At 50.1% G+C, this 24,778-nt stretch overlaps 1 protein-coding gene across 1 annotated transcript; it reads right to left on the bottom strand.

Annotated features, from left to right (window-relative positions):
• Nucleotides 1-441: 441 nt before the first annotated feature.
• On the bottom strand, nt 442-21,610 carry rnd2 (Rho family GTPase 2). The gene is made up of 5 exons (XM_076143927.1): nt 20,744-21,610; nt 20,149-20,236; nt 5,516-5,625; nt 3,552-3,686; nt 442-1,515 (listed from the first exon to the last, which is right to left on the bottom strand). The coding sequence occupies exons 1-5, from the start codon at nt 20,843-20,845 to the stop codon at nt 1,246-1,248; spliced, it is 705 nt and encodes a 234-aa protein (XP_076000042.1). The 5' UTR covers nt 20,846-21,610; the 3' UTR covers nt 442-1,245.
• Nucleotides 21,611-24,778: the final 3,168 nt, after the last annotated feature.

Raw genomic sequence — 24,778 nt, forward strand, 5'->3', positions numbered from 1 at the left:
TGTCAAGATGCAGTGATTCATGTTTTACCAGATTATGTTTCTGTTCTTTTCGTTTGTCTTTTCCACTTCTGACCTCTTTCTCTGACTGTAATTGGTCCAAACATCACATGGTCAGCATCGCTCGTCTGCTGATGGTTTGAAGTCGGTGTGTAGAGACAGAAGACATTTCTAAAGAACGCTTCTGCTCATTGTGTTCTCGGATGTCATTGCTTCGTCTCGCGTCTTTGAAGCACTCTGGGCCCTCAAGGCTCCACGGACAGTTGAAAGTCAGACTTCCCTCCCTGGTGACAGCTGAGACAGGCAATGACCTCTCACCCTCCCTCTGGCCCTTGGGAGCCTCCTGCGCCAATCAATGTTTAGAGACCTGAGACGGTGAGGAGTCGTCCCATTTCATTTTAGTCGTATTGTGTGTAAATACAAAAAAAGTCGCATTCAACCTCTTTATTTTTCACAAAGAAACATTTTCAAAATAGCAACGACAGCAGTGACTTCAGTGAATCAAAATTGACACGATTGCAGCGGAGAAGAACGTTGTGTTAAACCAGTAAAAACTAGATCAAGTGTGTAGTGAGTGAGTGTGTAGTTTGTTGCCTTGTGTGTGTGTGTGTGTGAATGCACGTGTGGTTGCGCTTTCACATGTACAGTCCTGGTTTTTAAAGAGAAGCGTTTCAGCTTCATACAGCCGCTCAGCAGGATCCTTCATGGACACACACGTCAAATATGGAGACAAGAAACGTCCCACTGAGACACCTGCCTCACTCTCATTTAACACTCTCTCTCCCTCTCTCTCTCTCAGCCTCTCTCTCTCTCTTCCTCTCTCTCTCTCTCTCTCTCTCCCTCTCTCTCTCTCTCTCTTTCTCTCAGCCGCTCCCTCACTCTGCCTCTCTCTCTCTCTCTGTCTCTCAGCCTCTCTCTCTCACTCTCTCTGCCTCTCTGTCTCTCTCTCTCTCTCTCTTTGATACTCGGGACTCAATGGCTCTTCCTCCCTCAGCTTCCTTGTGTCCAGAGGCTTTGACCAATTTGCCATCAATTCAAAACAACACGAATATGTAAACAGCTCAGAAAATATGCAGAAAAACCCCCCAAAGCATTCATTTCCTCGGCACCTTTTTTTTGTTTTCCGTCTCTACTCCTCTGCAGTGCAAAAAACAAGAATACCAGAACCAAAAACAATAAATAGAGTTCCTCTGTTATATACTTTTGTGTGTAAGTATGTACATATGTATATGGCAGGGTGAAGGGTCTCTACATGAGCACGCAGCTCTTGGCTCGGTCCTTCCTGATGGCGGGGGCCGGGTCCATTTGTTCAGTCCGTCCCGGCAGCGGCTGCAGGGGGAGCTGCGACACGCGCTTCAGGCCCCTGCGGGAGCTGCTGCGCTTCAGCTGAGGCTTGTGCGGCCGCCGCACCGACGCCAGCGTGGTGACGTGGAACACGTCCCGCACGCTGTTCTCCGAAACCTTGGAGGTGCACTCCACGTAGGCCACCGCCCCCATCTGCCGCGCTATCGTGCTTCCCTGGGACACGGAGACACAGAGAGAGAGACGTTAACGTGCAGCTCATCGCCAGGAACCTGAGGACAATCACAATCATATCTACAATCCACCGTGACATCATCTGAGGAACGAAATGTGCCTTCTGATGATTTCTTGAGATTTCTGGTGATTTTCTGCTTTCACACATTTACCCATTTTGAGGGTACAGATGAGTCCCTGATGTTCCCTTTTCTCTGCTATCTGCTGCTGAAGGTGTCCATACCATCAGAAATGACCCAGCAGACCTTTGTCTCTTTTATCTCCCGTTCTTCCCACTTAGATGAGTTCACTAAAACCTGGCGGTGCTGTGTGAGCGCGTTACAAGAGGGCTAAACTCAGTTCTGTGACATTTAGCCTGTCCCTTTGTTGTACCGAGCTTGAAAGCAGCGACTAACTCACAGCAGCTAAACGCCCACGAGGGAGGCGACGGTCCAGAGACGATACCTTGGACTGCACGTCAAGGATCTAAACACGGGGATAAATGAAGCTCGGCCATGAATAATGTAGAGGTTTCCTGCTCCCGCCTGGCAGAGGACGGCGCCGTGGTAACAGAAGATCGGGCCGATTAGAGACATGTGGCCTATGGACGGATGAAACTTAACCAGAACTTCTCCCAGTACACCTAGTTCATGGAGACTTGATTGATTACTTAAGATCAAGTCAGAGAGACGGATCAAATCTCTCATCTCTCCCTGGAGAGTCCCTTGATCTCCCTCTTGTTTCATGATCAGACCCTGAACACACACACACGTCACACAGGACGGACACAGGAGGAGGCCGGACTCATGTTTCCCACGGCCGCACACAGAGAGCTTTCATACCCTGATGGACTTTGATTTTTATCATTCCGAGTCCTCCTCATTCGGTGGAACGGCGGTTTCCGAGTCTGGACGGGGGTGAGGGAGGGAGGAGAGGGGGAGAGAGGGGGAGGGAGGGAGGGTAAGGGAGGATGCTGTGGCGACAAGCAGGAAAGAGCTGGAGATGAGGGAGGAGATTAGTGCGGAAAAACGTCTGGGGGTCAACGGCTGGTCACTCTGGGCTGCGACTCCTCAGCTCTGATGTGGAATCCAATTGGAGATCGACCGCACGATAAAATTAAGCAGCTATGAAGTTAAGCCGGCGACACCCTCGCCGTTCCCCCCCACCTCCCGGCCCCCCCCAGCCCGTGTCAGGGACAAACAGTAGCTGCCTCGGAACAGAAAGCCAACTCTGGACAGCGTGGAGACAAAGGATCGGCGTCTTGTGTTTATGCTTCTCATTACCATGCAGTCGCGTCCCTTTGTACGATGTTTCTGCTGATGCGCTGAGCCTCCAGAGCTCTCAGCCGGCCCCTTTGTTTCTGAGGGCTTTTGTTTGCAGCGGGGGAAAAAAAAAAGTCCACTTGTCCACTTGTTGTGTGTCCCAACATGGCAGAAACACGAGTGAAGCTGATTAACATTCACACATTTACAGAATCCCCCCTCCCCGCCCCCCTCGTCCTCTCGGCGTGGAGGTCGTGGCGGCGTAGCGATTAAAGGCCTCACTCATTCATCACTGTCCCTTTTTCCATGCAGCATTTGCCGAATCCCTTAAATCTGCATGAATATTTCATCCCTTGACGTGAAACTCCGCTAAGCGCCTGTCGCTCCTCTTCTTCCTCTTCTTCCTCTATCCTTCCTCCTCCGCCCTCGACCTCACATCGCCGTCAGCAAATTACAGTCCGAAATGCCAACCCTAGCCCCCTGGGGGGTTCTGCAGGGGTTCATTGTGTGTGTTTGTCTGTGTGTGTGTGTGTGTGTCTCACTCTCCCCCCCTCTGGGAAGTCATCAGAAATGCGGTGACATTGCTGATCTGGCAGAGAGGAGGCGGGGTCGGTGGGGGGGGCAACGCCATATTATCGCTGAATCGCTTTCTAATTTCATTTCTGCATCGGTTGTCGTTTTCAAACCTGCCGCCTCCACCCCCCCCTCCTCTTCCCCTTCCACCTCCTCTTCCTCTACCACATTATTTACATGCCTTCCCTGAGTTCCCCTCCTCACCTGCTCGTGGGTGACGGGGATGAGACGCTGCTTGGACAGCTCCCGCAGCGTGTTGACGTCCGTCCTCATGTCCAGCTTGCAGCCCACCAGCACCACTTTAGCGTTGGGACAGAACTCCTGCGTCTCGCCCTGCCACTGTGGAGACACGAGGACAAGAGCGGTGTTTAAGGTGGATTAGGTGGATTCAGAGTCAATAAAGGAGTCGGTGGTAAAGCTGTAATCAAACGGGTTTAGCGGTCACGTCGGGCGCGCCGCGTCTCATTTCCGGGTTGGGCCTAAACTGTGCGAGGGATTGTTTTTGTCGTGTGGAGAGCTTTAACCAAAGATGAAGAAGCAAACTTGATAAACGACCAAAAGCTGAAGGAGGAAACACGACATCAACCGCCATAGACAACCCACGTTCGTAATAGAAGGAATAAAGGGCGAGAGATCGATGGATTCATGTGATCAGTTTCTGTCAGATTTGAGGATAAACTAATCATAAGAGCGATGACATCACCTAAAGCTCACTCACATCGGATTGGGCCCCATTCCGCAGGCAACAGAAACACGGCAACTAAGTGCTCTCAGTCATTTTTCCTTGCAGGACGAAGCCACGCTCCCTCGCTGAAACACATTTGTTTGCCCGGAGAGTCGCGAGGAAATTAAAACGCCTGCAGATTTACGATGTTTTTACAGCTTTGGATCTGCTGATATCAGCGCAGATTAAATGAGGACAAGGTTTCACTCCCGCATGTTCTGGGATGTCACGGAGGAGCCGGTAACACGGCGTCTTTGATATCTATCTGGCTCGGGTTTTGCCGGGGAACATGATTTGTTTAACGTCCCTTCACCCGCCAACAGATCTATTTAGGTCCCACACAGAGAAGAGTGATGGTCACTAGGAGATAGAATGTCGCATCTAACCCATCACCTCCCCTCTCTCTCTCTCTCTCTCTCTCTCTCTCTCTCTCTCTCTCTCTCTCCCCCTCTCCCTCTCCCTCTTTTGGCCGGTGCATGTTTCAGCACTCCAGATGCCGTGTGTACAATGTCAGGAAGAGCATTCATCCTCCCTACTTGGTGCAGACCTTTAACCTTCTGTGGCCCAACCCTATTCTCTCGTTAACATCCAATCTAAACCTTTGATTGTTGAACCCCCCCGCGCCTCTGCTCTCCCTCCCTCAGCTGTCGTCCTGTGACCTCGCCAACCCGCGCGGCCCTGGAGGTCAAGTGTCTAATTTGGGATGGTGATTGTGCAACAGGTTTTCCGTGTGCTCCCCTCCCCGCCCAGGGTGACAGCCAGGTGTCAGAGGTCACGACCACCCCCTACCCAGGGATTCATGGGAAAACCAAAAGCTTGATGCTTGACGCGCTGCAAGACATCAATGGGTTAAAAAAAGTGTCTCGGGTTAAACCTACAAACTCTGCAGGAGCATTTCAGCAGCTCCCCTCTGACCACTAAACACGTCAACAGGGCCGCCGTGGGAACCGGCCGCCGCCCGCAAGGAGTGCAGATCAAAGGAACATACACACACACACACACACACGGCTTCAAGATGAGGCACAGGCCCACATGCACGCAAACAAGACGTCCAGCTTTTGGACGTACAGCTGCAGTATATGTGCATGTAAAAACACATCGCTGACCGCGTTCATCAGCTCCACCCCGACGTCAACGCCAGATTCCGACCACCAGCCTGATCCAACATCTAAACGCAGCCGCACGTTCTGCAAGAAGCGGCCAACAAGGCGCTTTGATACTGCCGCTGGGGCTAATTTGCATATCTGATGGACTGGAGATTAGTCAGTTTACTCTGACCCGCCCGGCAACACCTCTCCTCTCCTCTCCTCTGTGACCTTCCATTCAACACGGGGTCAGGGGTCAAGTATCTGTGGTCGACCTCGGTGCTGATTTGCTTTATTGTGGAGCTACAGAAACGCAAGCTGCCGGGCACAGAGAGAGAGAGAGAGAGAGAGACACTCACCTTCTTTATGACGCTGTCCAAAGTCTCTGGGCGGCTGATGTCAAAGCAGACGAGGACGGCGTCTGAATCGGGATACGCCAGCGGCCTCACGTTGTCGTAATAAGAGGAACCTGTGGACACAGTAACATATGGCGTGAGGTCGACATTCCGGCGTGTGCTGTACGGTGGCTTTAACCCACTTTAACCCCGCGAGGGGCTTTTTCCGAACCATATGGCTCATTAGAAACACGGTGAGCATCCCGGGAAGGTCAATGTAAAGGTCGCGGGGACACGGATAAACCATTAGAAGCTGCGACTGTGACCGCAGCTTGGACACGCTGGGGCCGGAATTTGCACGGTTGTGTTCTCCAGATGCAAATCAAGTGTGGGATCGTGCGTGTGTGAGTACCCACATTCTCTGGGGCGGATAAAGCCATGGCCTCCATTTATCACAGCTCTTCAGAGGGAGAGGAGGGGTTACTCACACGCACACACACACACACACACACACACAGTAAAGGGAATTATAGTGCTTTGGTGGAGTGGAGGACTTGGCCACACGATCCATAATCTCCTGGATGTGACAGTGAATGCCGGCACAAAGGCCAAACTAAAGGTTGAAGCCTACAAATCTCCCTCCTGCTCATTCTTCTCCCAGCCTCCAGCCAATGATCCCCGTCTCAGAAAACCCTCTTCACCCCCCTCCTCCTCCTCCTCTTCCTCTCCTCTCCTCTCTTTACCTCCATCAGATTTTAGGGTAGAAGCGAGCGGCGCCTCCGTCAGAGTTTCACGAGCTGCGGCCTCGGTTGACGCGGCTCTCGCTCCCTTTCCAGCTCTCATTAAGAGGCTTGTGAAAATGCATGTGGGTAAGCATGGCTGTGACTGTGAGCACCCCCTCCCTGCTCCCCTGGGTGCTACTATGGACCTGAACTCAGTAACATGACAACAAAGCGGCCAGATTGCGTTTCCTGCAACTTTTGGAAAAGGTTAGAAATCCGTGAACTACAAATGAATCATCAAAATGAATAATCTGTGTAACATCCTCTGTGTTTGTACCTCAGCGTGTTGTTACTCCTCAAGGTCACACAGCTGTTAGTATCCGCACAGCCGTGTGTGTGGCGGCACAATGGGCGGCGGCCTGTTAGGAGCTTTGCCCGCTTTGTGCCGCAGGGCTAAATGGAGTCGACACAATGGCGGTCCGGCCTGTTTTAGCATCACTGTGTCCTCTTTGTTAATGATGGAGAGGGACCACCACAATAGCCTCCACGCCGCCTCGTGCCCCCCGCCCATTCAAGCCGGCTGTCCCCTCCCGAGTGTGAACGAGGCAACAGGCTGCGCGTTTGTCTGCGTTTGAATACATACATAAATTGAGGGCCTCTGTGAAAGTACAACTCTGATTTCTGTTCCTCTGCCTTCACCAACGCACTCTCTCTCTCTTGACGGGCCTCTAGATGGCGATGTTAAGGATTCCCTCTCTCTGCAGCGACTAACGTCTTCATCCTTTCTTTCCTCCTTGTGTCCTCCTGTTAAAGCCCAACGCTTTCCCAAAATGCAACAGGAACTTGCTGTTCTCTCTGGTGACCTTGATAGACTGACCTTTATAGAATCTTAACTCGTCCTGAGGAAGTCGATCACGTCCTGTTTGTGTCTTTGTATCTTGTATCTTTAAGCTTTTAGAGGCTTTTTGACTTAATGACCTGATAACCGTGTCATATTTGGTGAAATCGCCAGCGTATCACTTTAACACAAGCGCCGGAAGGAAAAACAAGCCGCCCGACTCGACTCTGCTGATGTTTCGCAGACGCAGGCAGTAACGGAAACCAGGGCGACGCTTTTCACCGATCTGTAATACGAAGCAAACGTAACTCTGCCCGGCAGCTCGCAGCTCCACGCCAGGAAGTCAAACTTTCCTCCCGTCTTGTCCTCATCTGACAATTGTTTAATACTGCTGAGCGAGCAGGGCTGACACACACACAACCACGCACACAGTCAGCAAGTGTTCACTACACAACAGTCAGCTGTGATTGGTGGCAGTCACACATGAGGTGCTGCAGCTGCTGATGTTGGTCTTTAGTATCAGAGTCCAGCAGGCCTGCAGAGAGTTTAGAGTCAAAGAAGAAGAAGGAGAGGGGGGGGGAGTTAGAGCGGGAAGTGGGAGAGAGGAAGAGGGAGGAAAGTGGAGATAATGGCACTCGTCCGACTGAAGTAATGAGAGGCCGAGACGAGCCCTTTGGGATCGATTTGTCGATGATCGGACATGATTGGCAGGCTGCAGCCAGAACGGCGTGGCAGCGGAGCGTTCCAGAGCTCCTCTGCCCCCGGGCGACGAGAGAGCCTTCTCAGCACTTTTGCAAAAAAGTCCTCTGAGGAGGAAGAGGAGGGAGGCTGCGTTTGAAACAAGCCACGCAGGCACAAATAAACGCCAATCACCATGACGATCAAGAACAAGAGGAGGAGGAAGAGAGGCCCCTCGTGGTTCAACACATGGCGTCCACAGCCTGAAACAAACTCTCCCCGCGAGGACGCACGACCAGAGATAAAGAAGGGAGGAGGAGGAGGAAGAGGAGGAGGGGGGTAGGCAGGTAATGAAAGCGCTGGCCTGGGCAGGACAGATCAAATAAAGAGCTATGGGAGCGCGGGGTCGGCTGTTGGTGGAGCCGGCCTGAGCTCGCTCACTGTGGGTGTTGGAACAAAAGGTCAATTGAATTTCAGACAGAGACGAGAACGAGACGGATGGGGCAGGGCGGTGTGTGTGTGTGTGTGTGTTGGGGGCGGGGATGCAGCCTGGCAGGCCTGGAGAAAGCGAGGGGGGCGGGGGGAGGGGACCCTGCCACGCCGTGCCAAGGACGGGCATAAAACACTCCTCACAAAAACACCAACTTCGCATCGGCCTGATTTAACGCCGGCGATTCCTCAAAGGGGCGGAAAGTGGATTTGTTGGCTTTTCTTTCCACGGGGCTAATTAGAGGAGGCGAGCCAAGCGCCACACCACGCCACGGCGACGGCGCCGTCCGGGAGCAGAGGAGGAGGGGAAGGGGAGGACGGCTGCAGCTTCATCAAAGGCCGCAAGCATCCCAGAGGACGGCGAGGCAGAGGAGCGCTAATGTACGCTAATAAAAGCTTGAAGGCTCGTGCCGCGACTTCATTTACGCCTCCAATCCCTCGGAGACACGATGTCAGCACCTTGTCCGCTCACTTACAGTTCCTCCTCGCTCGTTTTACGAAACAACAACCAGTGAGAGTGGACAGATGTGGATCCTCCAGCAGCATGAGCCTGAATCAGCACCTGGACAACAGAACAAAGAGACGCGGTCCAGAGTTTGGCTGCGTGAATCTGAACCGTCACAGCAGGATTCTTCCGTCTGGCTCTTTTGTCTTGAAGCAGCTGAAAGCAGCCATTATGAGCCGGGGGGGAGAGTAACGCTCCTCGCCTGGAGGCCCTCTGATGTGTTCACGCACACTCGGCCGCGAGTCGGCGGCGACTAACAGCCTCATTAGGCCGCGAATAGACACAAACACAGACGAGAGACAGAACACACCTCCACGGGCGTCATGGTAACCCAAATAAGCAATCGACCATATTCTGCAGAGGAGAAGAACGAAGATTCAAAAGAAATCAGTCAGTGCAGCGCCCAGGAACGATTAAGTCCGTGGGGATGAGATATAAAAAGCTTTCATTGATACGGAGAACGAGACGATCAAACCAGAGGGACGCGTCTCACGTCCTCATCAGGGGGGACGTTTAGGACCTGATGGGACTCTTCATGCTTCATCCTTCCTTCGTTCCAAACCTTTTGCTCATCCACGTCTACTGCTACTTTGAAACTGTAGCTTTTTCAGATAATAAGCTACTCGTGATTTAGCTTAACTACACTAAAGCTACTTGAAGGGGCAAAGTTTGATATTTTACTAATTTACTCTTTGATTTGAATTGACCTTCTGTTTAGCTCAGTGATGAACGTGTTTGTATTGATTCTATTCACCATACAGTGAAGAGAGATGACTGGAGAGAGTGATGCATGCTGGGTACCACAGGTGTTTCAGAGGTCAAGTTACTATGCAAAAATAACAACTACTGCCAAGGCACTTCACTTCAGTTTGTAGCTTAACTACTTGTAGCTTAGCAAGTTGCTCTGTGTGTATCTGCCTCAGCACAGAGCCTGGCTGCTCTCACATTCTACACACACACACACACACACACACCAGGCCATCATCTGAGCATTAAGTAGGTACAGGCTGAACTGTCAGGAGTGAAAATGAGTGGAGACGTCTGCAGGAAATGAGGGAGGAGTCTGTTTCAGAGAGCAAACATGGAGCGACACACTGACACTTCACAACACACACTCATGTCCCCTTATACACTAATAATGACACAATGTGGCTGATTATACTGCAGCTTTACAAGCACAACACATGCACCTTCTCATTCTCTCCCTCTCTCTCTCTCTCCCTCTCTCTCCCTCTGTCTCTCCCTCTCTCTCCATCTCTCTCCCTCTCTCTCTCTGTCTCTCTCTTTCTCTCTCTCTCCCTCCCCTCTCTCTCTCTCTCTCTCTCTCTCTCTCTCTCTCTCTCTCTCTCTCTCTCTCTCTCTCTCTCTCTCTGCAGCTGTTTTCAACCTTCGAAGGGAAAAGGCAAAACATTCAAGTCGTGGTGGCTGAGTATCGTAGCAACCTGGAAGGACACCAATGGGTTTCATTGTAAGGGCCGGTGAAAGGAAGCAAGGAGGAAAGGCGCAGGAGAGCAAGGTGAGCGAGGGGAGTGAGGTGAGCGAGGTAGGCGAGGTGAGCGAGGGGAGGCTAATGACTCCTGGCACGCTGGCGATCAGACATGACGCCGAGGAGGGGAACGAAAGAGCGAGGCCTCCAGGTTTTAAGAGGAAGAGAAGGACGGGCCGGCTGCCCACAGTGTTGTCATAACGACGCTGTGTGCGTACGCCACAGTCGACGCACAAGGACTGAAGGAAGACGCGTCAATGGCGTGTCAGTGGAGGGATGAGGCGCGAGGTCAGAGCTTTGGACATACAGGCTACAGGATACATGTTACGCACACACACACACAGTAGTCATGCAAGTCTTCATAGGCCGTGGCGCTCAGCCTGGGACAGCGGAGGTGACGGCGGGGGTTAAAATGGCCATTAACCTTCGGAGTCTGCAGCCAGGGGGGGGGCTGATATCGATCAGGGCGTGGCCTTTAGGAAGGGCATCCAGCATGTTTCCTTCCTCTCCTGTAATGCTTCTCTCTCTCTTTTCTCTCTCTCTGGTTCTGTGCGTTGACGGCGTTGCTTCTGTCTGAACATTTTCCGTCTCCTGCTTAGACAAATCAAGTCAGACTCAGTCTCCGCCGCTACAGCCTCGTCGTTGGGCTTACGTTGCCTGACACGAGTGGCAGGATTCTTAGATGTTTTTCAGACAAACACTGTGTGACAGTTGTTTGCGTCAGGAGGTCAAGCAGCTGTGAGCGGAAGCTTCCAGCGTCTTCTGTTTTTCCTTCTCAGAACCTGACGATTCCCTTCCAGCAGACTGTTAAGACAAGACCCACCGAGTAACCGAGGAGGAGATAACGGCTCGTTAAAGAACACCAGATGCTGTTTGCTCGTCGCGTAACCTTCTGCACCGCTCAAACCTGTCGCTCCTGGACACCAGCTGGTCCTCGTATCCCCGGAACAGACTGCAACGTCTTAACGCTTGAGTTTGTTTTCAAAAATCCTGAATCTATTCAGAAAATGTGAGACAAGAGCCCGTCACTCAGGTTGAGAACCTCGTCTGTCCCTCAGAATGCAGGCGTCACTTTGGGGCTGATAAACTCTGAACAGAGGCAGGTTTGAGGTTTGAGTGGAGGAGACTCGGTAGCTTGGGGGCCATTTTGTGGAGCAGATCAGAGCATTGTTGTTTTGGCGGTGATTTAACTTAGCATCGTCTCAGCTACACACTCTCCTCTCCTGGGTGATGAGCTTGATCCTTCTCTCCTTCTCTTCAAGCCTGGATTATTTCATTTGGTCTAAAACTTGTGGTGTGTGACCTTTGACCTTCTGCCTGGAGTCAGACTGGACGTTTCTCTGAGAGGCCCGCAGCCTTTGAGAAGTAGCCAAAGTCGATTTGTTGTGCTTTGACCAGGTCTGCTTTTAACAACATTCTGAGTCAGCGCCGAAACTACAACCACTCTCACACACACACACACACACACATACAGTGACTCTCACACACACACACACACACACACACACACAAACAGTGACTCACGCACGCACACGCACACTCACAATCACACACACACACACATACACTCACAGTCACACTCTCTCACACACATTCACACACACACTCACACACACACACAAACACATTCACACACAAAACACTCACAGTCACACTCTCACACACATATTCACACACAAACACACACCCACACACTCTCACACTCTCACACACAAACGTACGCAATCACACTCACACACAGACACACTAACACTCACACACTCTCACACTGAGGTAGCGCTTGAACGCGACGCCTCGTCCTCTTGTTCACCTGTAAGCGTCTCAGATCAGATCCCTCGTATTTCCACTCCTACACGTCTTTCTCTTCCAGCCCGTGGAGTCAAAGTCCCACTGCAGGGTTTTCATTTAAACTCATAATAAAGCAGACAGCGGCTCCTCTCCGCTCTGATATGAGAGAAGCGGCGAGCACATTTCAAGCGAATCAAGCGTGAGAAAAGAAAAACCAGGCCGGTGGACGAAAAGGGGAAACGTCTTCAGCTTTCAACACTTTCTCCATCCATCTTCTCCGTCATCCAAACTCGTCCCTATCATGGAGCGATCCGTCCTCAGCCACTCTGCGTCCCCCCGGGGGACACGGCAGTCACACGACACTCCCAGCAGCGGCAGGAAGAGAGAGTACGGGATCTTGTTTATAAATAAAGTCATCCATAAATGATGGGGCCTGTGTGTGTGTGTGTGTGTGTGTGTGTGGAGGGGGTACAGGTGGCGGGGTGAAGGAGGGAGCCTCTCTCCCGTATCCTCTTACGCTCCGATTGGTCGCAGACGACAGCGAGAGGAGCAGAACCGGTCAGAAAAGGTTTGGTTAGAAGCCCAACAGCTGCGATCAGGTTCTGCTGCAGTCACCAGAGTATGTGTGTGTGTGTGTGTGTGTGTGTGTGTGTGTGTGTGTGTGTGTGGCGAGAGAGGGAGCAGACGAGGAGAGAGCAGAGCCACAGCTCCCCTGGGTTGAGCTGCTGTCTGCCCAATACTTCACTAAAGTAACACAGTGGTACTGGTGGTGATGTAAGTGTACGATATATACCGAAAACTTGGTTGATTGTCTGTGTGTGTGTGTGTGTGTGTGTGTGTAACTGCAGCATATCAGCATGTCCTGTTAAAGTTCAGTGTAAGTGATCAGAAGTTTGATGTTCAGCTCGCCTCCCTTGGATCGTCTCCGTTTACGATCGATTACTTCCTGTTGTGTCATGATGCTTTGGTAGGTGTCACGGATCAGGTTACCGCGGGTCAATGACGCCGGGAGGTCGCAGGTCGTTTCCTCATCCGCCTTATGGGATTGTTCAGCTGAGCGTTTAGCATGAGAAAAGTGAAACGAGTGTTTAAGATGGAGCCACACAGTTTTATGTGTGTGTGTGTGTGTGTGTGTGTGTGTGAGGCCTGAGTGGGTCGGGTCCCATGGGTGCTACCCGACAATCCTGATTCGTGACACACAAAGCCTGGAATGGACGAGGGGGGGCGGGGGCACAGATGTACACTTCTCCTTCTGTCTCTCCTATTTATCAATTCAATCAACGCTTGTTCCTCTCATAGCCCCCCCCCCACACACACACACACTTCCTTTCTCCCTTTGCCATTGGTGGAGGCAGCTGCTGTGCTTCCCAGCCTCATTGTGTCCCAGCTCCACACCCACCCCCCCCCTGCACCCACATTACGCCTCTGGTCAGCTGAGGGAACTATAGGAGGGTGATAGGGTCAGAGCTGATGGAATTCCTATACACTTACCCCACTCAATAACACACACACACACACACACACACACACACATATAACATACATTCACACAGGCCCAACACACATTTATCTCCATCTGCATCTGTGTTCTTTCTACCAGGACATCAAAGCTTCAAAATGTTGAATCAGGCCCAATACACTGACTGGTGTGTGTGTGTGTGTGCGGGTGTGTATGGTTAAGTGAGTGTTAAGTCTCAACACAGTCGATCTGTTTAAATCTCACAATTACGACTCATTTCCATTTCTCACACTGTGCCACATCAAAGCAATTTGCCGCGTCACCTTCTGAGTGCGTCTATGACCTTTGACCCCCTTCACCGAAATAATGCAAATGTTCATTTCTCCCCTGCTGCTCTTTATACTCCGGCTGTGTGATCTGTGATCAAAACACTCCACCGTCATCACAGCGTTTTAGTTTCAAATACACGTTGGTCCTAAGTGGCATAATTGAGTCGGTAAAAGCCGAAAAGCATCACAGTCCATCGGCACTTTGCACCAGGCGTGTCGTTAATGTGGCGAGGAAGATGACAGAGGGGCTGAGAAGAGGGTGAAGGATTGTGTGGCTCATATCTGTATCCATGGTTACACACACGCGCCTCTATAGGCTCCATAGATAAGAGATCAGCGCGCCATGGCCAAGCTGCCGTGTGCTTATATCAGTGTGTGTGTGTGTGTGTGTGTGTGTGTGTGTTCCTCTGTGTAATTACAGCTTGTGTGTTCCTGTTATGTGTGGCCCATGCAGACGCCGTAATGGGCCAATCAGAACATCAACAGGAGGAGGAAGAGGGTGGTGAGTAAATGGAACAGGAAAGAAACAGTGATCATAATCCACCTCCTGATGAGAGTCGATCCTCTGCACGTCTGTGTTCCGGTTTGTTCCATGGTCGTGTCTAGTTTTGGGCTTACAGCCGCTGGAACATCTTGGCCTCCATGTAAGAAGATAATTCAGAGTGCTGAGTTCCACTAATATGTTCAAGCCCGACAACCAGGGCCGTGGCGTTCCTCAGTGTTCCTCCTCTGGAGTTTCCATAACGCTGCACAAACACACTTGGGATGCGATGAAGTGCAGCAACTGTGCAGGTGAACATCACCTATTCAAGCAGTGTGTGAGCAGGAGATCGAGCTGGAAGAGGGAAGGAATGTGAGGGGAGGCTGGAGGGTTGTCAACAGAGTTCCAACAGAGGCTGAAGGTGATTCATCTGCAGGCATCAGGGAGGAAACTCAAATAATTACAAAGCCACAAAGTCACTGTCCTCGTTTACACACACACACACACACACACACACACACACACACACTGCCCGCTGTGTGACTTCTAATGTGCAAAGGCTGTTTGCAGACATCAACCACCGGCCGTAATCCCGGCGGATTATCAAGCGGAGCCCCGACACCGGCTGGAGGCTCATCCCGAATCTGACACCGGGAGGAGGAGAGCCGTGACTGACAGGAATTTATCCCGCCGCCGACTTCACAGAGTCCCTGAGGAAACAACAGAAGCCCCGTCCATCCCAAAATACACGCGCAGGCATTCCAGCGCCGCCGGTGGAGTTTGGACCGCAGGTTTATTTACAGCCCCCGGCAAAGACGCAGCACGGACGCCAGCCCCGTACATTCCTCACAGCTGCCTGCTGCTCTGCTTTCCAGACGCATTTCAACAACCGTTCACGGAAAAGCCACAAAACCACAAATACAAGTAAAGCGTTTTAATTGACTAATAACTTGATGGGCTGTCAATGCCAATTATGACACATATCAGATGTTTGATGGGCTCCCAGATGTTCCTGAAGCTGCAGTGTGGGAACGTAGCAGACAGACATCAAGCGGACTGATGGGAAACATAACCGCAGTATGACAGCAGGAACAGCAGCGGAATGGGAACAACAAAGGGAACAGCAGAGCGTGGACTGATTGTCTTGACAGAGTGACTTGGCGGTAAAAGCAATTCGTTGATGACGTGAAAAGGTTCTGGGGTTTGTTTGAACTCTTAACCTGATGGAGACGTGGCTGCTTGCGGCTCACCGCTCATTCAAAATATCTACAATTGTGGTTTTAATGCCACAAATGTGTCCCAGCTCCACCTGTCTGCATGTCAGGAACGCTTATTTTTCCCTTTGTGTTTCACCGGCCGTGCACCGTCTCCTATTTACCGACTTCCTGACACACTTCTCTCTGTGCACGGTGGGGGGTGAGGGCGGGGGGGTTTTGGCAGTTGCCTTCCTTCTTGCTCTGCATCATCAGAAACAGGTTTTCGTTCAGGCGGTTGTTGCCTCGGGCTGATGAGGAGACGAGCAGGAACAACTTTCACAGCTCGGCTCTTAGCACATACAAACATACATACATACATACATACATACATACATACATACATACATACATACATACATACATACATACATACATACATGCATGCATACATAAATACATACATACATACATTCATACAAACATACATACACACACACACACACACACACACACACACATATATATATACATACATACACGCCGCCTTTAGCTCCACCACAGTTGCACTCTAACACTGATGTACAGAGAGCTAAGAGGTTGTATAATGACATCATCCATCTTTATCTTTTCTGATCATCAGGTCAGATCTTCACTGCATCCTCCGGCTTGGCTGAAGGTTAAGGGCTGGGGGGGGTGGCGGTACGGGGGGGGCCGTAAAGTTTTATCTCTGCTCAGCGCCGCGGTTGCAGGTCATTCATTCTCCATTAAAGACTAATCAAGCGTCGGGGAATGGAAAGTCCAGCGAGCTCAGCGTGTTTTCACAGGCCTCCGGACGCCTCCAACGCTCCACCGCGCTCAGAATGTGGAGGGAGGCGATGGACGCCAGGAATGCTGGGACAGAGAGAGTGAGACGGTTTACCCGGAGTGGGAGCGGTCGGTGCGGCGTGTTTGCAGCGTCTTGTTGTCGTCTCTTGAGTCAAACGAGGTCTCACACCTCCCCACAGCGACAGAGTGAGCGAGCGCTGATGTTTGCTCAGAGGAGACGCAGCACGTGTTCCACTATCTCACCGCTTTCTATAGAAATGCATCAATCCTGACTCACGCCTGGAGAACTGAAGACTGACCAATCAGAATACACCAATTCATTGTTAGGAGGTCTCATCAAAGAAATGGCACCAAACATTACTAATTTTCACTCAGCATGCACAGAGATGCTGCAGTAGAATACAACAACATCAATGTTTTGTTGTTTTGCACATTTAAGTATAAAAAAGCTTCTAAACTCATGTAGTTACTTTAGTCTTGACTGTTTACTTGCATGTTCTAACTGTCAACGTTCCTGTTTCACGCTTCATTCCTGCGGCGGCACTGAAACTCTGACTCAAACTAAAAAATCCTTCATTCTCCCTGATGGATTTCGCAACTCCATTAAGTTGCAAGATTCTAATCACTGATTTATTGATTCACATTGTACGGAAGTGTGTGTGAGATTTGTTGTAGAGAGGCTGAAACATTTGTCTGATGAAGCCTTAAAACCACATCGTACTGCCAGTCTGCGTTCCCTCCTGCTCTCTTCCCTACATGGCCGTGTTGCTTGGGAAAGATTCCCGTCCAGTCGTGACCCTTCAGACTCGCCTAGGGCTCTTTCCTCTCACAGGTCGGAGTCGTGACAGGCTGGTTTTCTCCCAAAGTTCCCACGGCCGCTCGCTCGTCTCTGTTTCTGTTTCTCTTCTCTGGCCTGCCAGCGTCAGAATGGAGATTGGGGACTGGTGCTGAAGTGCTTTCATGTGGTAATCCACAAACATTCCCGCTTTCGGTTCCTTTTTCCCGACATCTTTGCTCCTGACTGCTCATTACTGTGGCTTGCTGAGGTCACGTGTGGCTCACTGCACTGTGGCATCTCCACCTCTTGCTCTGTCCTCACGTGTGGCCACAAATCTTCATCTACGGATCCCAATCAAAGTGCTTCCACTGCTGCTGGAGACACGAGGCGGATCACTGGCTGCAGGTCCATCTGACTCATCTGACACACAGAACAGCCTTCATCCACTGGCTCCAGTCTGACGCAGGCCTGACACAGTGCCTATAGCTTAGTGATTCATTCCTATAGGCAGCCGCATGTTTTTCTACTTCAAAACCTGTTCAAACACACTGATACACTCCAACCTTGGAATACCTCACATTATCACAACTCTCTCAAACACACACACACACATTTTCATCTGAATTCCATCCAATCTGTTTCTATTTGGCTTAATTCTACAGATGGCCCAAGGTTGAGCTCGGGGTCAGAGCACAAAGCTTTTGCTCAAATTTGCATTCCGATTCCCAGGAGCTTCACTGTTTCTATTAAATGCTTCCTGAAACACGGATTCCATTCATTTAGAGCTGCAGTTCAACCCCGTAATGACTAAATGCCTCACATACGTTCTTGCATATCCTGTCCCTATCCAAAGACTTCCAGGCCTTCTTGCTGGAGACGGATGTAATGAGACCATACTAATCAATGGGCCGCACACAGAGTCCAACAATGAAAGCTGGGTTTTTAATGGCGACACACGTCTACAGAGCCAAAGATATTAGAACCAAGACCAGAGTGGTTTAAAAAGCCTTCGCATAGGACGCTAATCGATAATGCTTTGTGATTGGATCCAGCCAGCGGCAAGGAGACGTCCCGGCAATTAAAAAGGCAGACGATAAATAAATGTGAAGAGGAAGAAAGCATCGTTGTCGGGGACAAAAACACATTTGTGTCCGCGCTGGAATTGGTTTGTGGTTTATACGAAGAGAAGAAATCGACTGATGGGAAAGCTTCACAGCGACGCGGGGACGAGTTCACGTGAAGCCTCAACAGCTGGACGTGGGAGCGGAGAGACGGAGAGACAAGGAGGAGGAGGAGGAGGAGGAAGCAACACAAAACTAAAATAACAGAGGGAAGGATGAGAGAGGTGAGATGTTCTTCACACGAAAGCCTTTCATCTCTCATCTTCATCTCTCATGTCTGTTTGTGAGCCAATTATTTTTCTTGTAGGGAGATAATATGAACATCTGTGTTTGCTATGAATCACTGAGTAATGATGCACACAAGAGCCTCACAGAGACACAAACACTAGGCACAAATGCACACACACACGCACACACACAAACACAAACTGTCTCACTTGCCCTGTGGGTTGGGTGACGTCATGTTTGTTGTGGGGTGGGCGACTCCCAGATGAAGATTAAAGACTGAGGCTGCCACGGGTGGTTTAGGGTTTAAAGACGGACAGGAGCACAACATTCCCACTGCATCGTTGGGCCGCTATAGACAAGAGATAAGGAAATCTTCTAAAGCTGTTGTGGCCCCGAGCCCCAGAGGACCTCGACCCCCTTCTGACTGACTGACAGGCTCCTGCAGATTTACTCCCCGGGTCAACACGAGGTCCAAGCAAAAACAACATTCTTTCACCAAATGACCGTGAAGCATAAAAATACACCCGCCGCCGCCGCATACTCCAGAAGATGCTTTTAGGTTTTGGGAATGTTTAAGGAATTCCCCCGGCAGAGGATCCCACATGGCGTCGTCTGACCTCTGAGCCAGCCGGTGAATTGGAGTGTAAGAGCTGACCGAGCACGACGAGCAAAAATGAGCCGAGGGCCGCAGCTGCCATGACGACACGCAGAGCACCGGCGACGCTCCGGGCGGCAAACTCATCCGCGATGACAGACAGGAAGACGTACATTGATTAAGTAGAAGAAGTTCTCGCCTCGGAGCAAAAACTGCTCCCCCAGTGAGAAGAGCACGGACGCCCTGAAGACCACAAAGCTCATTTAGCAAACAAAGCAGAGATGATTGTGTTCCAGAGTGAAGCTCCGTTTCAGGGACGAGGCTCCAGCTTCAATCATCAAAAGAACAACCGGGCTGCTTTGGAGTCTTGAACGCCCCCGTGCTGTTACTTTTGTACAAACACAAGTAATAACTGTTATTCTGCAGCAGGCACAGGAGCGTATTAAAATTGACCTTCTTTAATACCCCCAGGCTTTCATTTTGGAATGAAATTGGCTGAAATCGCGTTTGCAAAAAAATTGTGCGACTAAAACTTTCGATTGGAAAAAGTTTTTACAACGCAAAATAAAAACTTCATTTCAGATTTGACTGTGGGCTCGGCTGACGCTGAGCAGAAGAGACGAGCCTCTATTATCATGTTAGCGAGCAGATAATATAGCTGATGTCAGATATTAATCAAGTCTTGGTATCGGCCCCGGCGTGGCAGCAAACACACGCACTCAGCAATAATTGGCGGGGAGGTTGTTTGGAGCAGTTAGTGGTCCCCTCGAGCACTTCCTGTCTGAGTGCCCCCACGCCCTCCCCCACAGTCGCCTGACCCCCCGAGCCAGAGCATGGGAAGAGCCACACACACACACACACACACACACACAGAGTAGACAGCACAGGGAGGAATGCAAACAAGCCAGAGAGAGAGAGATGGCGGGCACAGAGGCTTCCAGCAAAGATAACAGTCATAAAATAAAAAAAAAAGGCCTCCAACTGAAGTTTGGGAGGTCGAAGCAATTTGTCAAAGAGAGACGACTGCTGGGGAAGTTAGAAGGAGAGAGGAGAGCTGGGTGCAGGCCTCCCACGGCCACAGCCAGGGACAAGGGGGGGGGGGGGGTGATGAGACGGACAGAGACGAGGAATTGTCTTACCTGACGTGTCCCACATGTTCAGCTCGATCCGGTGCTTCTCTATCTCAAAGCTGGCCGTGTAGTTTTCAAAGACGGTGGGCACGTAGTTCTGAAAAGGAGGATGTTTGTCTCAGTGATCCGGTTTAAAACGACAGGGGGCGAGTGTGTGTGTGATGAAATGATACAGGTGACAAGACGTGTTTGTTTCACAGAGAGCTAATCAGCATCATAAATCCTATAGTAATGACATAATAACAATAACAATAGCAAATAACTAATCAATCAAGTAATAGAGAGCACTAAAAGGAAAGTCAATTTAGAACCCACAGGGATTGATGTGATTTTATGACTTATGATCATCTCTCTCTCTCTCTCTCTCTCTCTCTCTCTCTCTCTCTCTCTCTCTCTCTCTCTCTCTCTTTGTCTCCTTCTCTCCTTCTCCCCGCAGACAGATGTGACCTTTATATAACTGCACAAACTTTCCAGTACAGATGTTGCCTCGCATTCATTCACAACACAAACTCCAGTGTGTGCGTGTATGTGTCTGCCCCTGCATGCGTCCACATTCAACACACCGACTCGTCCTGTTGTGTGCATCCGTCACGGGGACACTCACCTCCGGGTAACAGTCCTTAGCGAAGACGTGCAGCAGCGCCGTCTTCCCACACTGCGTGTCCCCGACCACCACGATCTTACAGCGGCTGCCTAGACTGTCCATGGTTCGTGTGTGTGCTGTGTGCTCTTGAAGCGGGGACGACTCGCATCCAGCATCCGATCGCAGACGCAGAGGAATAGAAAACAAAACAAAACAAATAGAAGAAGGAGCACCGATTCATGCGCCGCTGCCCTGTGCGCTCTGTCGCCCTGTGCGCTCTGTCCGCCCGGCTCTCTGCGCTCTATCCGCTCGGCTCTGTGCGCTCTATCCGCCCGCCTCTCTGCGCTCTATCCGCCCGGTTATGTGCGCTCTATCCGCCTGGCTCTCTGCGCTCTATCCGCCCGGCTCTCTGCGCTCTATCCCCCCGGCTCTGTGCGCTCTATCCGCCCGGCTCTCTGCGCTCTATCCCCCCGGCTCTGTGCGCTCTATCCCCCCGGCTCTGTGCGCTCTATCCACTCGGCTCTGTGCGCTCTATCCGCCCTGCTCTATGCGCTCCTCTCCCGCTGACGCGCACGGTGTGAATGCTTCTGCTGGCTGATCCACACGCAGGACGCGCCGGATTCAGCAGCCTGGAAACTCCGCCACTTTGATAACTAGCCCCGCCTTCCCAATAACACACTGATCTCTCTCTCTCTCACACACACACTTCACCCAACTGAGGGACCTGATCCAACCTCCATTAGAAACTTTATGAACACATTATCACCTCCTCTATTTAACCCCCGTTGTCATAGGAGACGTATCTGGGAGCATCTGTTTGCCTCTCCGGGGCTCTATAAAGCCTTGATGGAGCTTACATAGAGCCTTTAGCTGCCTGTCACATACTGTATTTATATGATACTATCCTTATACACGAACATCTGTGGGCCTCGATGCAGGATTCTAGTCACACTTTCTGTTCCACCATATGGCGTCATCAGTTGTAAATGTCCGGACAGAAGGTAATTACGGTGATCACAGGACTGAGCAGAGTCTATTAACGCCACACGGCGCACTATTTATTTAATGTCACCGGCGAGTTTACGCGGTGCTAATAGCAAACTAATGACTTTGCAGTTTGTGGTTTACAACAAACTAAAAACAATTACAAAAGTGATTTGTATCAACCAACAAGAGTCACGGCAGGTGAATCACATTCCATCAACCCTGGATGATTAGAAGTCTATGTAAGGATGCAGGAAACGTGTTTTTGTTCGTTTTTAGTGAGTCTCAGAGAGCGGGACTGTGGACGTGTTAATGGGTAAACACATTGAGAATATGTCTTTAATTAGACTTTCTTAAGAGGCCTTTAAGACACATTGTTTAGTGAAGGGGAAATGTGTAAATTAAAATGTAAATTGTAATTACACTCTCCTCATAATGGTCGTTGTTGCCTGCATCGACCTTTGCTTTGTCACCGAGCTCGCAGCGCCTGTGTGCACATTAGGCAGAGTGATGGAGTGCCAGCTGACCCTTTAATGGAGATACACATCAGAGGCGGGCAGCGGGGCGGAGGGTCTCATTTCCTCCGCGTTTAGTTGATTTTTCTCCCACTGAGGAATTAACGAGTTTGTGAATGAGATCATTAAAAATGACGCGACACCAAGTGGCCAAAGCAGCTCAGCGTGCAAACAGGCTCTTCACCCCTAGAACACCACTGCTCCCTGCTGGAGAGATGCGGTATTACGCCACGTTCAGTCTGCAGGCCACAACTGCAGGACACAACACCATGACAACAACAGAACAGGAGGTTACTTTGCTATTGTGGCGCATTTCTGAGAACAAAGTGATGTTGTTGATTAGCTTACATTATATTCCAACTGTTCCTGCTATATTGTTCACTCTATTGGCTAATGTAAACAACTGGAAATTGATCTCCTGAAAAAAATGTGCTGCCTTTGAAACTGCTGAAAGGTTTGGGTGATTGCTGAGGAAGTGCCTGAAAGACTGAAGTTTCAAGGCCTGAGAAATGTTTGAATGGTTTCTGAAGCTGAAAGGGCCTGAAGGGCTGAAGGAAATATCCATGTACTTTATTAGCAAACGGCTGAAAGATTTCAAATGAAAAGCGTTTGAAACTCAGAAACCCATGAAATATGAAAGAACAACCCTGAAAGAATGAAGCCTCAAGTGCTGGAAAATGTCTGAATGTTTTCTGCACCTGAATGAATGAAGAAGTGACGAGCAGTTTGAGTGACAGCTAGAGCTCACATCCTTTTGAAGCTGTCAATTGTTTATAAACAACAGCTGCAGCCTTACATGGTGTTTTTTGCAGATATTGCTTTCATAGATTTGACGCAATCTGAATTTTCTCCTCGTGGTTTCTTTTCACATGTTAAGAGTTGGAATTCGAGGTCCTTCATTAAAGCAGCAAATGCGTTTCCCTGTAGACCAATAAGCACCGTTTCAAATAAACATACCACATAAGACGACACGCATAGGCATCACATGTGACGTAGACACAGACAACTACCAACACTTATAACAACACACTATTACATTACATGTGGATTCAAGCACTGTAGGCTCAACTCACTTTCCTTCTGACTCTGAAATGCAGTACCCTGCTCCTGCCAGTTGGTGGGGCCAGAGTCTTTCTGTTGTCTTGTACGCTACAAGTATGATTCAACCCTCTGGTATTGGACTAAGGGAGGATTTCCTGTGTGTGTGGCGCTCAGTCAGTAAACCAGAGGAGTAGAGGAGAGATGCCAGAGTCAGATTATTAACAGCATACGAGGCGCTGCAGTGGTCGGTAGTCGGTCTGAGTCAGTTTATCACTAAAATGAATCGAGGAGATTCTCTGTGCGTGGCCTTTTAATTCATTCATTAAAGTGATGAATACGCAATATGCATATGTGCAACTGTTGCAGTATTAATGACAGATCACATGAGTATAAAGCAACCCTGGGACCAACCAGTGGATTTATACGGGATTCTTCTTCATATTTAAATGAGAAAAGAAGTCATATGTCAGCTAAAATGTGCAGATTGACTCATATTTCACCTTTTAATGCTAGAATCTAGATGGTTGGAGTCCAGTGCAGAGGCCAGTAAGTTGCAGTTTGTACTTCTGCTTCTTTGTGTTTGTGTGTGCGTGTGCGTGTGCGTGTGTGTGTGTGTGTGTGTGTGTGTGTGTGTGTGTGTGTGTGTGTGTGTGTCGTGCTTCTCGCAAGAGTCACATGTCAGATGTAAGTCTAAAGTCACACTGGGTGCAGCACGTTGAATACTAATATTTACTGTTGAATCGAAGAGACCAAGCTTCAAACATGGAGTCAATCATACTTTCAGCCACTTTAACACATTCCTACCCTGCTGCAGCAGCACTGGTAGGTAATTTGCGAGAGCCACAAATGTCTCTATCGCTGCACATGAGCATTCCACTCATCTAATCATTCACACACACACACACTCACAGCATGTGTGGTGAAGAGGTGACGAGTTCATCACACCACTTCAATTTGCCTTTTCTTTATCTCAGAGCTTTTGTAAACTGCAGCGATTGTCTAGCCACTGATGGAAATGAAATTATGCATGTGTTTGCATTTCACACCCACACACACACACACACACACACACACACACACACACACACACTCCTCAGAGACTGACAGAGGCCTCCCTGCAGACTCAATCTATTTGCTTGGCAGAGTGGTGACACAGTACTTTACCCAGGCCAAAATATAAAGCTGAGCAACATTATATATTCAGCAGCCAACTTACACAATAGAGAGTCTCTAAACTGAACTGGGAGTCCGAGGCGGTGCGCCCCCGTCCATGCAATCTACCCCCTGTGCCCCTTAAAGTGAAGCCATTCTCTGAGATTGATACATTTTCAAAAGCAGTATAATTTCTGAGCCGTATTGTGTAAAGCTCAATGTCCTTCTCTTCTAATCCGGGTCACCTTCCTCTGCCTGTGCCTCCATGACAGTGCTGTTATATTATCCTTTAGGCCAATCACCTGTCACAGCTAATGGAGAGGAGCCACTCGTGCATCACCCACAGCATACTGATGTGTGTTCA

Source organism: Genypterus blacodes, unplaced genomic scaffold, assembly GCF_046128005.1.
Source record: "Genypterus blacodes isolate CSIRO-AG114 ecotype Tasmania unplaced genomic scaffold, CSIRO-AGI_Gbla_v1 ptg000028l_1, whole genome shotgun sequence".
NCBI lineage: Eukaryota > Metazoa > Chordata > Actinopteri > Ophidiiformes > Ophidiidae > Genypterus > Genypterus blacodes.

Excerpts from the sequence above, each read along its gene's own strand:
- rnd2 (XM_076143927.1), bottom strand. The coding sequence starts at position 20,845 with ATGGACAGTCTAGGCAGCCGCTGTAAGATCGTGGTGGTCGGGGACACG. Across the intron at positions 20,237-20,743 it reads CTAAGGACTGTTACCCGGAG|AACTACGTGCCCACCGTCTT; the intron begins GTGAGTGTCCCC and ends CCTCCTTTTCAG. Across the intron at positions 1,516-3,551 it reads TCCCCGTCACCCACGAGCAG|GGAAGCACGATAGCGCGGCA; the intron begins GTGAGGAGGGGA and ends TCCGTGTCCCAG.